We start from the raw sequence: 20,444 nt of genomic DNA, 5'->3' as shown, positions 1-20,444 counted from the left end.
AAAAAAAGGGGGGGGAAAAAAAAAAAAACGGGGAAAAAAAAAGAGAGAGAGAGGGGAGAGAGAAAAAGAGGAAAGGACGGGGAAGGAGAGAAGAGAGGGGGGGAAAAAAAAGGGGGGAAAAAGGAGAGAGAAAAAGAGGAGCGGGAAAGGAAAGGGGGGGGGGGGGGGGGGGGGAGGGGGGGGGGGGGGGGAAGAAAGAGAAAAAAAGGGTGAGAGAAAAGGAGAGAGAGAAGAGAAGAGACGAGAGAGAGAGAGAGAGAGAGGGGAAGAGAGAAGAGAGAGAGAGAGAGAGGAGAGAGAGAGGGGGAAAAGAGAGAGAGAGAGAAGAGAGAAAAAAAAAGGGAGGGAGAGAGAGAGAGAAAAAAAAAGGGGGGGGGGGGGGACTGACAGAGAAAAAGGGAGAGAGGAGAGAGAGAGAGGAGAAGGAGAGAGAGGGAGAGGAGGAGGGGGAGAGGGTGAGAGAGAGAGAGAGGAGAGAGAGAGAGGGGGGAGAAGGAGAGAGGAGAAGAGGGGAAAACGACAGAAACAAACAGACGAATTAAATGACTGACTGACAGCTAGACTGACTGACAAACAAATAGACCGACAGTCAAACACACAGACAGACAGACTCACAGCCAGACGGGAAGGGGAAAATAGACGACAGTCAAAAGACAGACAGACGACAGATGACTAATGTAGCCGACGACACCAAATACACGACAGTTTAACACCAGCCCCAAGAGGAGGACAGACAAAAAAGACAAACATTACAAGAAAAGGGCAGAAGACAGAGGGCAAAATACAGAAGTCACACGAAAACACCACACATACACACACACACAGACCACGACCCTTACTCTGTGTCCCTCCTTATCGCCTTCTCCGCCGCCCCCAGCAGGTCGTCCTTCGCGGTGCCCTCCCCCTCCACAAAGGACTCGCCAGCGCTGAAGCGAGAGACGAGACCCGCACCGAGGAACCGGACCGCGAAGGCCAAGAAGCCAGACCAGTAGAGGCAGAACAGGACGGCGACCGACGCCACCTTCGCCCGGCCGCTGACTCGCATCCTGGCGCTGCAACAGGGCACGCGGCTTAGGTCATGGGTGAGAGTCTATGAATATGCGCGGACGTGTGTGTGTGTGTGCGTGTGTATATATATATAATATATATATATATATATATATCTATATATATATATATATATATATATATATATATTATATATATATTATACATATATATATATTACATATATATATGAGATATAGATTATATTATATATAATTAATAATATATATATATATATATATATATATATATTATATATATTTCTTTCTTGTTACGGTTTAGGTTTATGTCTGAACCGCCGTGGTCACAGCATGATACTTAACGGTTCAGTTTTCATGTTGTGATGCTCTTGGGTGAGTACGTGGGTAGGGTTCTCCAGTTTCCTTTCCACGGAGAAGTGCCGGTGTACCTTTTTAGGTAATCATTCTATCTATTTTATCGGGCTTGGGACCAGCCGACTTGGGCGGCTTGGCCACCCAGTGGATAGGTAGGCAATCGAGGTGAAGTTCCCTTGACTCAAGGGAACAACGCGCCGGGCGGTGACTCGAACCATCGAACTCAGAGTTGCCGTCGTGCCAGTGTTGAGTCGACGCTCAAACCATGCGGACACGCGCCTTGACGATCATGGGCTTTCCATGAGTTTCTTGGCAATTTAGAGCGGTGGTTTCGCCATTGCTTTTTCCGCCGGTTGTGTTTTCTATTAGATTATTATATTATTATTATTATTATTATTATTAATTATTATATCGAGTCACCATTTCGCTATACCCGGCACGGATTGGGCTAGGCAGGCAATCGAGGGTGAAGTTCCTTTGCCCAGGGAACATTACTGTCGTTCCTGGCGGGACTCGAACCCTCGAACTCAGATTGCGTCCGTAACAGTCTTGAGTCCGACCGCTCTAACCATCGGCCACCGCGCGGCACCATTATCGATAGATATATAATATATATATATATAGATATATATATATATATATATATTATTATATCTAAAATGTGTGGTATATATAACATGAATAGTGTGTCTAGACAGTATACCGTATACATATATACAAACGTACTAACATACATACATAAAACATATATATATTAACATATATAAATATATATATATATATATATATATTTAGTATATATATATATATAATATATAGTATAATACATATAATATGGAAATTAATATATAATATATATTATAATATAATATATATAATATATGTATATATGTATATATTGTATATATATAAATATATAAACATATATATAATATATACATATGACATATATATATATATATAATATTATAAATATATATAATATTTATTATATATTATATATTATATATATACATATACATGTGTTATGTGTGTGTACACGTGCGTGCGTGCGTGTGTGTGTGTGTGTGTGTGTGTGTAGTGTGTGTGTGTTGTGTGTGTGGTGTGTGATGTGTGTGGTTGTGTGTGGGTGTGTGTGTGTGTGTTGTCGTGTGTGTGTGGATGTGTGTGTGTGTGTGTGTGTGTGTGTGTGTGTGTGTGTGTGTGTGTGTGTGTTGTGTGTGTGTGTGTGGTGTGCGGTGCGGTTCAGAATGGTCTTTGACAACAGAAATATATAAGTGATGGACATTATGAGTATATATACCACTCTAAAAATACCAGATCCTTTAACGCAGGGGTTCTCACTTTTTTTTTGGCTGCGACCCCCACAAATTACTTTGACAGATTCGAGACCCACACCCCAAGGAACTAAGTATTTCTGACAATCATTAGAATACATGCATACATGAGAAAGCGTGCATGCATAACGTGGCTTTATGATGCATTGTCGAGCATCGGGCAAATCCTCATTGACAAGTACTAAACGCGTTAGGGTTGTGGGAGGAAAAAGAGGAGGAGAAGGAGGAAGGAGAAAGGGTTGCAGGATCTCGCGACCCCTCAGAATTACTTCGCAAATCCTCTGGGGGACGGGATCCCCACTTTGAGAACCTCTGCCTTAACTTATAAATGCACGGAATTTGGAAACGGAAAGCTCGTACCCACAACCCAAACACACCCCACGCTATCGGCAAATCGATGGTCTGGTCTGATATTCCACGAAAAGCGGGTATGTCAAACTCAAAACTCTTCGAGAGCCAATTTTCATCTACTATCTTGAGGGCCAACGAAAGTATATACAACTGGGTTCACGCGATTACGTTATTAAAAGCTGTCTGGTATTACTAACCTGTACGATTGACTTACTTATCATATTTCATTTAGTGGCACTAATGGTAGGATAGTATATATTTACAGTATATGGATTACTTATGGGCTGCTAGTTTATTGTTCAATTAAATTTTAGTTTTTGAACACAAGAAGGTCTACTCCCGTCCTGACATTTTATACATGCATTTTCCATCTATACCTTCTATATGTATCTTATCTTTCATATTGGTGGCACTACCAACAATAGGATTATGAGTGAATCTTGAAATTATGACATAAAGGTTATGTCCATAAAACTTCAGTCTCTTGGGCATATATTACTCTCCTTCAAGACGTTCATAATTTCACAGGTCAATAAATCATTCACTTATGACAATCTTGAGGGCCACAATTTGTCGTGAGTTTGACACTTATGACCTGAAAGTCTCATATAGGATATGTAAAAACATTTTCCCCCGACAAAACAAAAATATCTTACAACTTCTGTAAGCAATGTAGACTGAACCTTCCTCTCTTTTCATTTCCATATTTAGCACCCTCCTGTTATGAACACTGTTTTCAATTAGTTCAAAATGAATGAGGGTTAACACCCCGTTTATATACATTTATTATGTTATTTATATTATGTTTAAGAAATGGCTACCCTTTTTTTCTCTCTCCACCAGGGTTCTCCAGTGACAAGAGGAAAGCCCAAAGACGAAAGATTTATCGCGTAAACCCTTTAAAATCTCACCTTCACGAGTTAGTTCCTTTGATGATGTCTCAGGAAATGTCCTCGATTGCCACTAATCCACTTTATACTTCGTTACGAGAGCTCAAACTCTGTGATTTGTTTTCAACAATATACTTCTCGATTTCTTGACAACTTGGTGACGTGTAAAATTTTAGCGAGCTCGAGGAAAAGGTAGCAGGAAACAAGTGCTCAGACTGACTATAAGACCGATATTGTTGTCCAACATTGAACATCTGCCTCCCTCCACCTGTATGTTACGACACCTGGTGATATATGTACAGGTGTATGCACATGAAACGTACGTTTTATCCATACTCGTTACTTATTCATACACTTATATTTACATTTCTTTTACTTGCAAATTGATTCTGAATGTGATATCAGTATTTCTATTTCTTTTTAGTTTTATATGTACCATTTATTAAGGTTGTTTTCAATAGTCACTCAATTGCTCCTGATATCCAATAAACTAACAAAAAAATAATAATCCTAAGTCACATACCACTGAAGTTCTGAATCAGACAGTCATTACAGCGATAATCAGAGCAAATATTTTCTTAATAAGACACTAATAATTAATGGTTTACAGGGGAAAGAGGTGAAGTACCAAGAAGGACGTCAGGAGGAGGAAGGATCCGGGGAAGGACACTGTTATGACAAAAAGGAGTCACGTGAACATCCAGGAGGGAGCGGAAGGGATAATCGGGAAAAGGGGTGTACATGGAGAAGGGGGATGATGGGATGTGTTGGGAGAGACTGGGAACAACGCTTGGTGGTTTCTTCTTCTTTTAACGGTAGGTTCATGTCTGAGCCGCCGTGGTCACAGCATACTTAATTGTAGTTTCCTGTTGTGATGCTTGTGGAGTGAAAACGGGTGGGTCCCAGTTCCTTTCCACGAGAGGAGTGTTCGGTGTTTACCTTTTGCGGTAATCATTCTTTTTATCTCTATTTTATCCGGCTTGGGACTAGCACTGACTTTTGGGCTGGCTTGGCCAACCAGTGGGAGTTAGGCAATCGAGGTGAAGTTCCTTGCCCAAGGGAACAACGCGCCGGCCGGTGACTCGAACCCTCGAACTGCAGATTGCCGTCGTTGAGTCTTGAGTTCCGAGGCTTCTAACCATCGGCGGCCCAACGCGGCCTTGGCGATCATGGGCTTCAATGATTTTTCTTGGCAAATTAGAGCGGGGTTTGCCATTGCCTTCCGCCCGGTTTTTTTTTTTTTTTTTTTCTCGAGTCACCATCTCTATTTACCCTGGCACTGGACTTGGGCGGCTTGGCCACCAGGGCTCAGTAGGCAATTGAGGTGAAAGTTCCTTGCCCAAAGGGAAAACACAGCGCCGGCACGGTGACGCGGAACCTCAATAACTCAGATTGGCTTCGTGATCTAGTCTGAGTCCGACGCTCTTAACCATTCGGCCATCCGCGTCCCCCAAATATAAATCAGTGAAGTGCCACACACCAATCGACGCATGCGAGTGCGTGGGTTCATCCATGCACACACGCATCGCCCGCGCGCGCATATGAGCACGCGCTGATTTCGCTTGGTGGTTACAAAGCAAAATAAATGTGGTAGACATCAATGGTCACATAGCACTATAGCAAGGTGTACTAGTGAAAAGGGTAAAGAGGAGGGTTAGTTGATGATTATATGTGTACACGTTAAAAGTCGTTTAGCAGTTCAGGATAGTAAGGCACTGAAAGGGGCAAGGAGGAGGTTGACGGTAGAGAGGGTGAGTAAAGTAGTCAGATAGTTCCTGATGTGGAGTTAGTTGGGGAGGTCTGAGAAACGAAGGGGATGGAGAAACACTTTGGGAGGGAGGAGTGGGGCGGAGTGAAGGGCAGCACTGGAGTAGGGAGTAAGAGAAAAACCTGCGTGTGAAGCCAAATTCGAATCTGAAAATTGCCACCTCAATCTCAAACTTATAGGTAAGGTAGCCCAGTAAAATATATTATGGGAGCCATCACAATTAACACACGTGCGTGATTGTGCAGAACATTTTGATCGCTCATGCCCAGGTTGGGTTGTGTAGCGGCTACGTTTGGCAGGGTGGCCTAGACGCCAATGATTCTGATATTGACGAGAGGGGAGGTTGATGTGGTCGGACAGGGAGGGGCTCTCCGCCAACAAACATTAAAGGGAATATCATGTTTACGGAAAGTAATCTTAGCAATATTGATGGAGGACTTACTGCGGCCTCTAGAGGGAATGTGTAACATTGTACTAATATTACATCATAGTCAACAAGGTAGGCGAGGAAGTCCTCTTCACAGGCTGATCAATCCTTGTCATAGACAGGGCAGTCTGCCGGGGAGATGGAGATAGTTCCGGCACAAGCATTAAGGAAGGGATAAGGCTGAGCATGAATAGGTTTGCCGGTGGTCAGAGTAGAAAATGCTTTAGCTTGGGTTTTGGATATAATTGTGACAAGGCTGCGGAAGGAAACTCTGCCTACTTGTTTTTTTGAGGCATTGCTGGAAGAGGAGTGTGTTGTCATAGTAAGAGGGTTAATGGTTAATGGTTAAAAGCAAGAGAAATGTGCTAGACATCTAAGGTCATGTAGCACTATAGTAATGTTTGGGAAGGGTGGTTGAGTTCAGTGATTATGTCTAAGATGGGCAAAGGCAAACAAAAAAAAAAAAAAAAAAAAAAAAAAAAAAAAAAAAAAAAAAACAAAAAAAAAAAAAAAAAAAAAAAAAAAAAAAACAAAAAACAAAAAAAAAAAAAAAAAAAAAAAAACAAAAAAAACAAAAAAAACCAAAAAAAAAAAAAACAAAAAAAAAACAAAAAAAAAAAAAAAAAAAAAAAAAAACCCCACTTCCAAAAAAAAAAAAAAAAAAAAAAAAAAAAAAAAAAAAAAAAAAAAAAAAAAAAAAACACCCAAAAAAAAAAAAAAAAAAAAAAAAGAATTGGTGAGTGAAAGGGGTTAGGGTCGGGTGTGGTAAGGAGTTAGATTAGATGAAGAGAAGTCTACGTTGAGGAAAGAGAATAGGTTGTTGAAGCAGCAAGTGTGGGATTCTGAAAGGATGTCGGATATGGTTGGGAGGTCCGGTAAGGGAGGATAGATGGGGGGAAAGCAGAAGGTACGGGTATGTTTGTTTCAAAAACGGGACCACGATTAATAGGAGGTGGGATTGAAAGGGGAACATTTACATAAGGAACATAAGGGTGGGCAGATGTGACATCAGATCGGAGTGTGTGTTAGACTTGATATAACTGTTGAAATCCAAAAAAACGGGGGGGGGGGGGGGAGGGACTTTTGAAGGAAGATACGGTATAACTGTGCAGAGGACATTGGTTTGAAAGGGAGGTGTGGAAAATTAAGGTGTTTTGATTGATAAGTATGGGATGAGACCTAAAGGGAATGTGGGGATGAGACAAAATGATAATTGGGGATTGGATTGGAGGAGTGTTAGAAAGGTCTCTTGAGGCATACAATAGATGGACCTAATAGAGGAAAGGATATGACGGAAGGTTCAGGTTCTTGTGGGAGCGGAAAACCGCGAATACTTACAATGAAGGATGTATACTTACTGATTTTGAGGGGCGGGAAGCAGCTAGAGGGTGGGAAAAGGAATGAGAGGTCTGAGATGGATGAGCGTGTGGGAGTTGATGTGTTCTACTAGGAGGGGGTATTAGGAGATAGAGGGTCTGAGGAAGGGGTTACTTGTGACATAAGGGCTTCACGTGGGTATCCAGGAGGGAGGGAAGGGGTAGAGGGGATGGTGGGAGGGATAATGTGGGCGGGGTGGGGTCGGGGGGGATGGGTGTGTTGGGAGGGGGCTAGGAGGATTGGGGTAGGGGCGGATATGTTAGGAGGAGGATGGATATCAGCAGTAATTGGAGTGGGAAGGAGCAGGAGTTGTAAGATTTGGAGGTTGAGTGGCAGTTTCATTAGGTAATCTGAATAGGTTTCAATGGTTTTCTAAGGAGGTTGGTTAGGGAGTTTTGGGGGATATAGGATTTCTTGGAGGGGTGGGAAGAGAGGACTGGTGTCTCAAGCAAAGACGTAAGGAAGGTGGAGGTGATTGTGTGGTAGGGAAACGAGGGGGTTGGAAGCGTTTGTTCTGTCTGTTACGCGGTAGTGCGAGGAGGGAAGAGGGGGAAGGTGTTGGGGTTGTGGTTGGTGATTGAAATATCTTAGTAGAGATTGAGTGTCTGCGATTTAGGATGGCAAAAGAGTTTGACAGGGAAGGTAGGAGGTAGAAGAAGGGGGGTTTAGATGTAGGGGGGGGTGGTTAGGAGAATTGGATAGAATGAAGCAGTATTACTGGAGTAGGAGTAAGAGAGAAACCACGTCGAGTGCGTCGTGTCTGCTTCACGTAGGGTAGAGTCAAAGTGTTGAACTGAAGAGTTGCTTACCTCAGGACTCAAATTGTAGGTGGGACAAGCCTCTATAAAATACATTATGGGGGCCGCCACAAGTGGGCCACATGTGCGTGTTGTGCACAGGGCAGTTAGATCGGGTATGGCCAGGTTGGGCACATAGGGGCAATACGGCTGTGGAACGGCAATGTTTGGCTGGGTTGTCCTAGACGCCAACACTTTTGGCACTGACGTGGAGGAGGTTGGTATGGACGAAACAGGGAGGATTCTCCTCCTATATAGAACCGTTTAAAGGGAAGGTCATGTCTACGGAAGGTAATTTTGGCTAGTTGTGGGTTTCTTCGATACTCCTGGGGTGGGAATGGAGTAGTAGCATGTATCTGACGTGCATCATAGTGTGAGACAGGCAGTAGGTCTTCTCACAATCTGCACAATCTTTGTTCATAGGATTGGGCAATTGACGGTTGAGATTGAAAACTGTTACGGTTGCAAGTTATTGAGGGTGGAGGGGTTTCTGCAAGGATGGGGGTTACCATTAAGGTGCTTGTTAGTTTTGTTAATTGCTAGAGCTTGGTTTCGATGCTACTGTGACAAGAACGGGAGCGGTCGGGTCGGCTACGGAAAGGACTTTACCTACTTGGTTTTTGGAGAAAGTGTTGGAAGAGAAGGGTTTTGTCAGAGTAAGGAGAAGCTGTGGGAGGGGATCACGAAAAATCGGCGTCCACCATTTGGCTGCGCTGATGAAGAGGGTATTCAATATTGTTGGTAGTGATAGGGGTAAGTCGAAGGGCGGGCATGGCGTGCGTGCGATGGACAGTAGTGTTGAGGGAGGTCGGTTATTGGGGAGGGGGCAATAAGGCGTAAGGTATAATAAGGGAGGATGGGGTGGTTGATGTTGGAGGTTGTGGGGTTAGAGGTGATGAAGATGAGCGGGCTGGGAGAGTGGAAATGTTCCTTTAGGATTGGTTGTTGGCGCTACTGTTACTAGTAGGCATGATGAGGGGGGGGTGAGTTGTGCAGTGTTCGGAGCCGTGTCAAAGGAGAGCCGGGGTCGGGAATCGGGTGGGTTTACATCGGGGGCTATTTGATAAAGGGGCAAGGCCCATTGCCCCTAAGAGTGGAATAAGTTTCATTACTGAGCCATGTAAGGCCTGGGGATTATGTTGGGGATAAAAAACCGTCCACCCCTCAGAGGTCCCCTTTGAGGGGTAAGGGCTCTAGATAAAATCAGGGGAATACCGTGCCCATGGCTCCTCAGGCCGTCAGGGACTGGCACAAAAGTCAGCCTTTCATCCATCCTGTCAGCACGGCTCTCACACCTTAGGAGGTGGATAGCAAAGGGTTTGGTGAAGGGACCAAGAAACGAAAAGTGGAAGGAAAATAAAGACATGCAAATTAGTTGAGTCGAGGCTGAGCCCAAGGTTGGGGAGTTCCCCATAATTGGGTCCCAGTCTCCGCCTCCGAAGCCCCCCCACGACAACAACGGGCAAGGGATTGGGGGGGATAGTAAGAGGGGATCACAAAAAAATCGATCCCATTTTGCCGGGGTAAACAGAGTACTCAAAAGGTTTGTAGAGGTGGGGGTAGTAGAAGGACGGGGCTTGTGGAAGAGGGGGTGGTGTTGAGTGAAGTAATACTGCGGAGAGTAGACACTGGGGTCAGGGAATCAGGAGAATCAAAATCACTGGGGCTAGTAGATAAATGGGCAAGTCTCACAGCCCCTAATAAAGATACAAACTTTTCATTACTGGCCATGGTAAGCCTGAAGTAAGTTGGGGAAAGAAATGGTTAACCCCTCAGGGTCCTTTTTAAGATAAGGGCTAGACAATTAAATGGGAATATCATGTCCAATGGCTTTCCTAGACCGTTCATGACTGGTACAAAGTTATCTTTTCATCCTTTCAACACGGCTCTCACACCTTTGGAAGTGGATAGTAGAGGAGGTTGGAGAAGAGGAGGAGGAGGAGGGAGGAAGAGTAGACCGTGCTAAATTGAGTCGAGGGTTGAGGCCCAAGGTGGGGTTAACCTCCAGCATTGGAACTGTCTCTGTCTCCTAAGCCCTCCCTCCCCAACAACAACGGGGGAGGTAATTTCTATGGAAGGTTATTTTGGCAACATTTGTGTAGGACTTTAGGCGGCCTCTTGGGGAAATAGTGTAGCACTATAATGATATTGCATCATATTCAACAAGGCAGGAAAGCTGGTAATTTTGAATTTTCAGGACTGACACAAACCCAGCCTTTCATCCTTTCAGCGTGGTTCTCACATCTTACAAAGTGGACAGAAGAAGGGATTGCAGAAGAGAAGGAAAAGGAGAGGAGAAGGAAAAAAATAACATACCAAATTGGTTGAGCCGAGGCCCAAGGTATGTGCAAATCCCCAACATTGAGCCCCCCCCACACACACACAAAATGATAACAACAGGCAAGGGCTTGGGGGTTTAATGAAAAGTGTATCTTCAAAACATTTATATACATAAAGGCACATACTAAGGTTGTAAACTCATTATGATCTTTGTTTTGTAACATCTCATTAACATTACAACTCATGAGGAGATTATCAAATGCAGTAAGCACACAACACTATAGTGATGCCTGACATCCTCACCGCATCTCGTCACACTCAGGGACGCCCCACAATCACCTGATATCGTTTCCTGCTGCAACTCCCGTCGTGTGGGCCCCCCCCTTTTTTCCAACCGCCGCCTCGTCCGCTGGTGACTGCCGCCTGATGTCCTCACTGCATCTCGTTGCATCTCGCCTCACTCACCACACCTGCTGCCCTGTGCTGGTGACCCTGGCAAGAATGGTCCTCTCTTGCCGTCGGACTTAGTGACGCCATCACCATGGTCTTCTTCCTCTCCCGAGATGACGAATCCTTCCCACTAACGACGTGATCCTGAACCTTCGAAGACCCCCGACCTTAGAAGTCACCTGTGCGACCTTCACTCCTGCTTGACTGCAAGATACGAGACTCCCCGTGTCACTTGCCTCCGTACAATTATGTCTTGTTTATACTCAAAATATTTGTCAGAAAATGCTTATTTGGAATCACTATGTATGTTATCGCTATTATTATCGATATTCAAATGTCTTTATATTTTATGAATACTCAGCAATTTTGTCTCCTTATCACTAAGCTTTTTAGTCTTGTAAACACCATAACTCTCTTCTTACACACAACTTTATATAAGGTACCCTTGTTCCTTCGCCAAGAAAACCACCATGTGACCATATGTATCGGAATCTGTGTTCATTAAAATTCTTTCATGTTTTCCATTGTGAAATGTTTGAAAACGATGTTTGTTCATAGAAATTTCTGAGCAGTCCAGATAGACTGCTCACAGACAGCGGGCAGGCAGGACGCCCTGCCTCCCTGGGCGTCTCTCCCTTCCATCTAGTATGCCAGTTACCCCTACTATCACAGAAAATAAAACTTGAAGCAGCGACAACTTTAACTTCTACACACCTTCAAGAACAAATCACCACTCCGGTCATTACAAACACAAAATTAAATGACATACTTTGAAATTCTCTCCTTAAACCTCCCTCTAATAGGCATCCCCAATGGTTCCTCTGAATCGTTTAATTATATACAAAAAATTTTTTAAGAGAAATATTACTTAAAAAGAAACATCTTTTCAACCTGGGTGATTTAAATGGTAATTTAAATAAGCCTAATGCATAATTATTTAAGATAATTAGGAAAAAAGAAATTAGAGCACATGGTCAACAAACCTACAAGGTTCACAGAAAACACTGTCATTAATTGAGGTAATAATAACAAACAGAGCTGACATTCTCCATACAATCATCATCCCATGCCATCATGCTAACCAGGAACTCATAATGCTGATGCTTAATTTAAAGAAATCAAAACAACCACCAGTCATAAAAAGTTTTCATGAATTAACTAACTACGACTCTCAGTCATTATGCCAACAAATAATTGTCAAAGAATCAACTCTTAGAAATTTTGCAAACAAATAATGTAGACAAACAGGTCTTTACGGGCGGACGCCATCGCTCCATTCGTTACAAAAACTGTTAGAGGTCCCCCTGTTCAATGTATTTATCTTCCTCTTCTCTACCCCCCTCTCCACATTTCTTTCTCTCTCTCTCTCTATGAATAAACAACATCAGGAGAGAGCAATAACAGAGAGAAATAGCGTTCATAAAGCTCTCAAAAATGACAAGACACATGGCACTCCAGGCAAATTATAAACAAAAAAAGAGAAAAGTCAAATAATTTGTACAAGGAGCCAAAACTGATTATTTTAGAAATAAATTAACAAATTGTAAAAAAAGATGGAAAATAGTTCAAACACCTGTGGCAGACCAAAAGCATCACAGATATGATCTAAATTCCAAAATTACTGTGAATGAATTTAACGATTTCTTTGCTAAAATTGAACATCTCAAATACTAACAAACAAACACTTCCATATCTCAGCAAATTATAGGTAGGCTCAGGCCACAACCTGTAACAATAGAAACAGTAATCTTAACAATAAAACACCTGTGTGAAGCTAATGCTGTGGGAGCAGATGGATGCTTTTTTCCCCACCAAACTTGTTAAAAAATTTTTTAGAGAACAGTCTACCTGCAATGGTGTATCATCTATTGATTATCATTAACACATCAATAACTATCACCCTATTACCATACTAACTATGCAGTCTAAAGTTCTCAAAACAACTGTAACAGACCAACTGACAATATTTCTAGAGACAAATGACCTAGTATCCAAAACACAACATGGTATCAGAAGTAAGCTATCTACTGAAACAGTTACTACAGATCACAAATAAAATTTATGAGAACACAGACAACAATCAAATAAACTTGCTTACACTGTGATTTATCCAAGACTTTTGATAGTGTCAACTACGGAATCCTCATTAGTCAATTAACCCATTGCCGATGGGTGGCATGTACGTACATGCCATGGCATGGCGGGACCATCTGCCGGGGGCACCTACGCACATGCCATAGAGGATTGCATGGACATGCACGAGTTTTTTTTGTTACAACACGGCAAAAGATTATTTTCTGCCAGTGAAAGTGGATTAAGTCGGTTTTTTTAACACTTTCTCATTTTTACCATGTCAACAAAACAAAAAAAATGCAACAAACCGACATTTCCAACTCCTGATGCCGCACACTGCTTATTTTATTGGACTATAGGACCGAATAATGATCAATATGGAGTCATATATAACAAACAAAAAATTACCCTTCAGTCTCGATTTATCTGGAAGTTTGGCAAGTAGAGACTGTAAAAAATAATGAAAACTGAAAATACAACATATTTTCGTAGTATTACGAAGAAACAACATGGGATACTGGTATTTGGCATGAGTGGTCGCGCATGCTCGGGCGACAATATAAGCCCCCGGCAGCGAGGCCCGGGCCTCTATGAATGCTACCCATCAGTAATGGGTTAATATATCACATCAATACATACTGGTTCACAGAAGTTATCTAAGTAACAGATGCCAATCAGTCAAAATTTACAAGAAAATATCATCAAAACAGACAGTATCTTTCAGTGTTCCACAAGCATCTATATTAGGCCCAATCCTGTTTACAATATTTGTAAATGACTTATCATCCATAGCCCAAAATTGCCTTCTTGTTTAAGACACTGATAATTCACAATGTCTCCACACTGATTCTGTAAACAACTTAGGTGAACTAATAAAAAAGACCCTGGAGGTATTGACACTAATAAAAGGATACTTTGACACAAATGGCCTTAAGATAAAATCCAGATAAAACACAATGTATCTTCATAAGTAGTCACCAAAATATTGCCAAATTCCTGTAAACATCACCATAAAATTTGAAGACAGCTATATAAGACTGAACACTTCTGTAAAAAAAACTAAGCGTACACATTGGCAGATTCATGACATTCGAGAACCATGTCAATAACATCCATAGGAAAGTAATGGGCACACTAACTTACCTACACCACATAAAAAACAAGATCGGAGCTGAAACTAGGATATCCGTTGTACAAAAACTAGTCCTCAGTATAATTATTGCTCAAACATCTGGGGGCACTACAAACAAATTCAGAAAATCCAAAAATTACAAAACTTTGCTTTAAGAGTAGCACTTGGTAATGAAATAAGTATGACCTGACCACATTACCCCACATATAAACAAACTAAACTGGCTAAAAGTACAAAACAAATGTTACTATGACACTTGCAAACTAATTACAAAATAATTCCAAGAAGACCGGTAAATTTTCTACACAACGAAAGATCACATACAGATATAGGGGCACAGCAGACACTAACACGCGGACCCATGATTTGAAAACAAATTACCAAAATATCAGAAATATCAGAAACTCTAACACATTCAAAAAGAAATTAAAAGACCTCTCTAATTTTATCACAATGGACATCAGGCTTCAAAATATAAGAGGAGGCATACCTTGTATGACCATCATTAATTCTATGTGTATCTTATATTTTCATGTACTGTAAAATCGCTTTCCATTGTAACTAATGGAATAAAGTATTTTGAATCCGAATTGAATTTAGCTCATTCTCCTACTCACCTCCCTCAAATTCCACCTAAAATCATATATTCCAAATTATCCCAAGAACTGGGTTTGCAACTATACATTGATCCTTACACTTTAACAGTGTGAAAAAAACATTTTTATATAATTACGTGCATAAAATTAAGATTTCAGTTAATATTAGGATACCAAAACAAATTCACTGTATTCCAATGTGTATTCTTATATTGTAATACATTTTTTTTTTTTTTTTTTTTTTTAATTAAAATTCTCATACATACTCTTTTACATACTGCAAACTCTCATTACTGTGCTAAATTATCTAGGAATTAACGACATTTCCAAACACCAAATACCTCCTTTTAAAAATTAGATAATGTTGTTATCACTACTATCTGACCTATTGAGGAAAAGTTTTTTTTGGTCAAGGGATAAAGTTAAGTAAAGAAATCTAATTCAAAGTGCAAATCAAATTCCCTTTGCAGATTTTCTCATTGTCTTGCAGAAAAGAAGCTTCGGTTAGTCATCATATATAACTTAGAATATACTTCAATTCACATTATAAAGGAATGGCCATTCATTCTCACTGACACAACCAATGTAAAAGTTGGCTTTTACTGTGTCCCACCCAAGAACAAAAAATATACATATAGAATGCCCTGATCCAAATTTTGGATCCAGATATAACAGACAATTTTACGTTTAACAAAAAATACTGTTACTGGAGAGAAACCTCAGATAAAAAAGATCATTTTAAAGAATCAGTTCCTCAAAGCCTCATACACATCAAATTTCTATGGAATGAAAGCTCTCAACACCATCACAGGAAAGGACTAGTACGGCCTCAGCATGCGGCGCTGTGGGGACCTCGGCTTGGGGGGGTGATGGCAATGTCAGGTAGTCTCAATGATGATCTGCGTGGAGGAAGATGCCCTGAGTTGCACCACACTGTTGTTAAATTTATCACCTTATGTAAAAAGCTATAAATACTGCATGCACTTTAACTATGGTAACATTCCTCTTCAATTTTTATTGGGATTTCATTGTCTGCCTCGTATCTGTCCATACCAAGGGTCTGCAAATAGCATGGTCATCAAAAGGCACTTTCACTCTTTGGACAATAAAGTGACAGTTTTGATGAACTTAAATCAAACCTGCGTATCATGTCCAATAACTTTAAAATCTAGTAGAGAGGAGAATATAAAAAGGTATGCTATACATCAGTAAATGTAGAAATGGCAACAGACAGAAAACACACCAGCAATACAGCACAAAAATAGATTGGATTTCTGCCCACACTTCGAGTCTTAACAAGATCATTTACCATACAACTGAAGAAAGTTCTACTCTACTGCCATAATCCAAAATTTTGAACCCAATGCCTCCAGATAAAGTGTAGTTCACATTGTGGCTGATATAGTTGTGGCTCTGGATGACTTGATTGTGGCTACAGGTTATTCAACATCTATTACTATGATGCATAAATTCATTTTATACTGTTCTTTATACAGTACCCTCATTAATTGGGGCATTGCCTGGAGGAGAATGGAACATGTAATGTTCCGATTGGCTACTGCTTAGCAAAACTGGGGCATTATTTAGCATATAAATCATTTGCCTGCTATACCTGCAACATTGCATTCTCTTGCTACTACTGTCAACCTAGAAGTAACCTTCATGATCTGTTTCATGTCAACTACTTACAGTCATATGACACTGCTAGTGTGATTGTCTTGAAGTATGACACACAAATGGGAACTACTGAAGCCTTGGGAGCAATATACAATCTCTTATTTCATAAGAATAAGATTTGTGAAAATGAAAGAACATCTGGTTTTATCCCTCAATAAAACCACATTCAATCTTTTACACAGAATGTAGCAGACCTAATTTACTGAGATGGACTATATATACTACTACAGGTTACTGCAAGTCCAATCTAGCAATCAAAATGAATATCATGTATCTCTGAAAGATGGAATAATGCAATGCTGGATGGATTTCAATAAATAACAACCTTCCCTGACCAGGACTCAAACCCAGGTCACTACGGGTATGAAAACGGGGGTCAGTACTAAACCAACCATGCCACACAACCCACAAAAGGAGTAACTAGGATCTTACTAGTTCCATAGACATTATCTATCTACTCGTACTAGACTAATGATAGTGAAAACTTAGTGAAAAATGATTTAGCAAATCCTAAGTCAGATGTAGCGAAGTATATTTATGACCTGGTTCAAGTCCTGGTCAGGGAAGGTTGTTATATATCATGCATCTCTGAATATGCAATATCATGAAAATCATGTTTTAGGATACAAGTAATCAAAAAGCAATCATATTGCAAACCTGAAATAGGACCAGTCAGCCATGCATACTCCTTAGAGAACAGGCCAAGCGCACTCCAAATTCTCCTAGAAGCACTGAGCTAATATAGCATTTCAAGATCTAACACATTCACTAATACTGGTACCATTTTCTACTAAATTCTTGTTTGCTCGAACTCAATTACATAGAAAATGGTCATTAAAAGTCATGTTCACACTTACCCTAACTGCGCAAGGGTTTTGTTGTCATCAAAACCCTTCTGACCAATGGTAATTGATCCAAGTGTTTTTAGACGTCCCATGTTCTTGGTGGATTCCAGGCAGACCAAACAAAACTCAAATACAGTGCCTCGTCTACGAGTGTCAGGGTTTACTTCCAGAATCAGACTACCAATCTCCCTTAGGGTGGCATCCATCCTGTAGGTTAAAGGAGTTTATTAAGTTTTTTTTTTTATACAAGGTACATTATTCAACTTGTAAATTCTGAATTATAAGACAGTAATGTTTCAGTTTTAATATACTAAAACCAAACCTTTAGTATTCTGACAGAAGAAAATAAAAACACCAGATTACTTAATACAATGACTAACCACGTGTAAATTTGCAATTCATTAGGGGGGGTGTTCCCTCGTCTGTATTCCGCTAAGCTGTTGTGTCGGCCATTTGAACAAAACACTCTCAGCAATAATGGACACGTCTGTAAACAAACAATTATTTTACATACACATCATAACAAGTAAATAAATACATAAGGATGCAACAAATCTCATCTGAGATATGCCAGCATATCTAAGCATACCTCAATCCAATTTACTCTTACAACACACCTGGACAAAAAGTGTTAACCAAATTCAAACATTCCAAGTCTCCTCTCTGCAGCATATTAAAATTTTTATCTAATAGTTCTCAGAATCAAAGTTAATAACAAAATCAATTTACCATTTTCACTCTTACTCCTGTAGCATGTTGAAGAAAAAATGTGTGGACCTTACATGGATCATTTTCCTGCTCTTAAAAGTGTACAGTGTGTTTTGCTGCATTTTTGAGTTAAAGTTCACAACAGAACTACACCCATCAGAGACAAAATCCACATATCAAACAAATGAACCTTATCACACAAACTACCACAAAGACAACCACATTAACCGAAAACCCTCTTAACATGGGATTGCCATTTATCCCTTGCTGGTCCCCCTTCCGATCATCATTTCCCTTTAGCTGGTACAGTCCTTTAGCCCTTATTGGAGAAATGTATGCTATCAAATAATAACAGGAATATGGTGTACTACCACTCCCTAAATGTGTATCATGCAGCAAGGATTGTTGGGAAGATGAAAAGATTTATGTCCGAGTCAAAACAGAACAAAGGGTAGAAAAGGAGCCATTAAACTATAATTACTTCACCTGTAAGGCAAATGATCGTGAATATGCTTGGTAGTATGGATCCAGAAGGTAGAGCCACCAGGTCAAGGTTCAGCAATATAGGGTACCCCGAATCATTATCACATGAGAGTCCATGGGGTAGAGGGGCAGAACCATTGGCTTGGGGATTTGGCAAGGTTATAAAGTTTGAACGCAACCTGTTTCACATACTCTTAAATACAAAATAGTGTATGCATCCCTATAGACCGAGTCAGGGATTGTAAGCTCATTATGTTTAAAGTTCTGTATGTATTATTTCTTTCCAACTTTTACTGCCTTTCAAGCTTTTCTCAAGTAATTTCTCCACTTACTCCCCTCCACCCCTTCAACCCCGGTTCCCTAGCCATCCCCTCAGGAAAGGTGTGATCGCGGGGAAGGAGCAAAACACTTTAAAGAGTGGTTTACAAAACTGAAGATGTACGTTCTCTTCAACCACATCAAAATACCTCGAACTACCTTTTTCATATAAGAAACGTCAAGTGGCCGCCATTAAACTAAATAATAACCGTAAGATGTAATAATATACCAGACAATAACCTGAAGGAATATTTTCTTGTACCAGTCGAATTATAATAACTATTATAACAAGAAAATATACAGGCATACCGTGCTAACTTCAATTTCCACTTTTCTGAGAAATAAATACCCTAAACTATGGCATATTTTTACACTTTGTACAAAATAACCATGAAAATTCCAATCGGGCGCCGAGGTTTTCTCATAGGATCAACCGGAATGCAAGTGCTTTTATTTCTTTATATACGTTCTCTTTACTAGTATACCACCTAACATTAGCTGCTAAATACTTAATGCAATCTGTCTTTCATGTTACACACAGCTCACCTTCTCTCTATCGATGGGTTTTTCGTTTGTATCTTTCCGCTCCTCGACTTTACTTTCCACCGTGGACGCCATGATTGAAAACTTCGGATCCGACACGTTTCATTAACTTCGATCCTGATGGTTATTTTCTATATTTTTACTTTTAATTTGATAACAATGTTGAATATAAGAATGATCTTATTCTAATTATTTACAATATGAATAAACATTTTTTTTTGTTTCTTTTAATTATATATTCAAGTTTGGGTTTCTAATGCCAAAATGTGTTGGATCCGAATTTAGCTGAGTATGATCGGGTGCATACAAAGCGTATTACATAAAGGCTCAGTATCCCTTTACTACCCAATGAATATAAAACTGCTGATTATCCAGTGTAATATAATCCGATTACATCAACAGCATAAACAATTAATGAAGCATAAAAATACTTTTTTGATATATGAATCGCCACGTGGCCTCCTGAAAAACGTATTGATAATTTAAGATACTCTAGTATCTTATTGTAACAAATATCAATCTGTCAATCCGTCCTCATCTACAACTATATATATATATATATATATATATATATATATATATATATATATATATATATATATATATATTTGTCTATTAGGGGCGTCATTTCAGTTTTGCCGGATCGATGGATCGGCGAGCGAAGCGAGCACGTTTGGAAAAATTACATACTATAAGGGCATTTTAAAGCTATAACCAGAGCCAATCATTTAGTAACTGAAAAATGAAGACACTAATAACAAAACCTTGGTTAATGACCTTGAGGTTTAGGAGAAGGAGGGCAAGCCAGATCGAAGGCAGACAGAGTCTTGAGGAGGGAATCGGTACCCCAATTGACGTCCTTGCTGTATATCTGTCTATTTATCTACACACACACACACACACACACACACACACACACGCACACACGCACGCACACGCACGCCTTTGGATGGCTGTTTCACTGAAGAGGAAGGAAGAAAGGGTTCCAAACAATGATGCCTATCTCGTTG

General features: G+C 40.4%; 2 protein-coding genes and 1 non-coding gene across 3 annotated transcripts; all 3 read right to left on the bottom strand.

Moving 5' to 3' along the window:
* Positions 1-839: 839 nt before the first annotated feature.
* LOC119577137 lies at positions 840-4,230 on the bottom strand (the record flags this gene model as incomplete). Its single annotated transcript, XM_037924837.1, is given in 2 exon segments — positions 840-1,052; positions 3,982-4,230. A coding segment is annotated over 1 exon segment (206 nt), but the record flags the coding sequence as incomplete, so codon positions are not given.
* An 11,656-nt stretch (positions 4,231-15,886) lies between these two features.
* LOC119577287 lies at positions 15,887-16,016 on the bottom strand. The gene has a single exon (XR_005229120.1).
* Positions 16,017-17,372: 1,356 nt separating this feature from the next.
* LOC119577136 (histone deacetylase complex subunit SAP18-like) lies at positions 17,373-19,517 on the bottom strand. The gene is made up of 3 exons (XM_037924836.1): positions 19,438-19,517; positions 17,763-17,869; positions 17,373-17,589 (listed from the first exon to the last, which is right to left on the bottom strand). Exons 1-3 carry the CDS (start codon positions 19,507-19,509, stop codon positions 17,391-17,393), a joined length of 378 nt encoding a protein of 125 aa, XP_037780764.1. The 5' UTR covers positions 19,510-19,517; the 3' UTR covers positions 17,373-17,390.
* Between the last annotated feature and the right edge of the window lie 927 nt (positions 19,518-20,444).

Source organism: Penaeus monodon, chromosome 9 (assembly GCF_015228065.2).
Source record: "Penaeus monodon isolate SGIC_2016 chromosome 9, NSTDA_Pmon_1, whole genome shotgun sequence".
NCBI lineage: Eukaryota > Metazoa > Arthropoda > Malacostraca > Decapoda > Penaeidae > Penaeus > Penaeus monodon.
The sequence above is the reverse complement of the archived record's forward strand: the minus strand, read 5'-3'. Positions and strand labels throughout refer to the sequence as shown.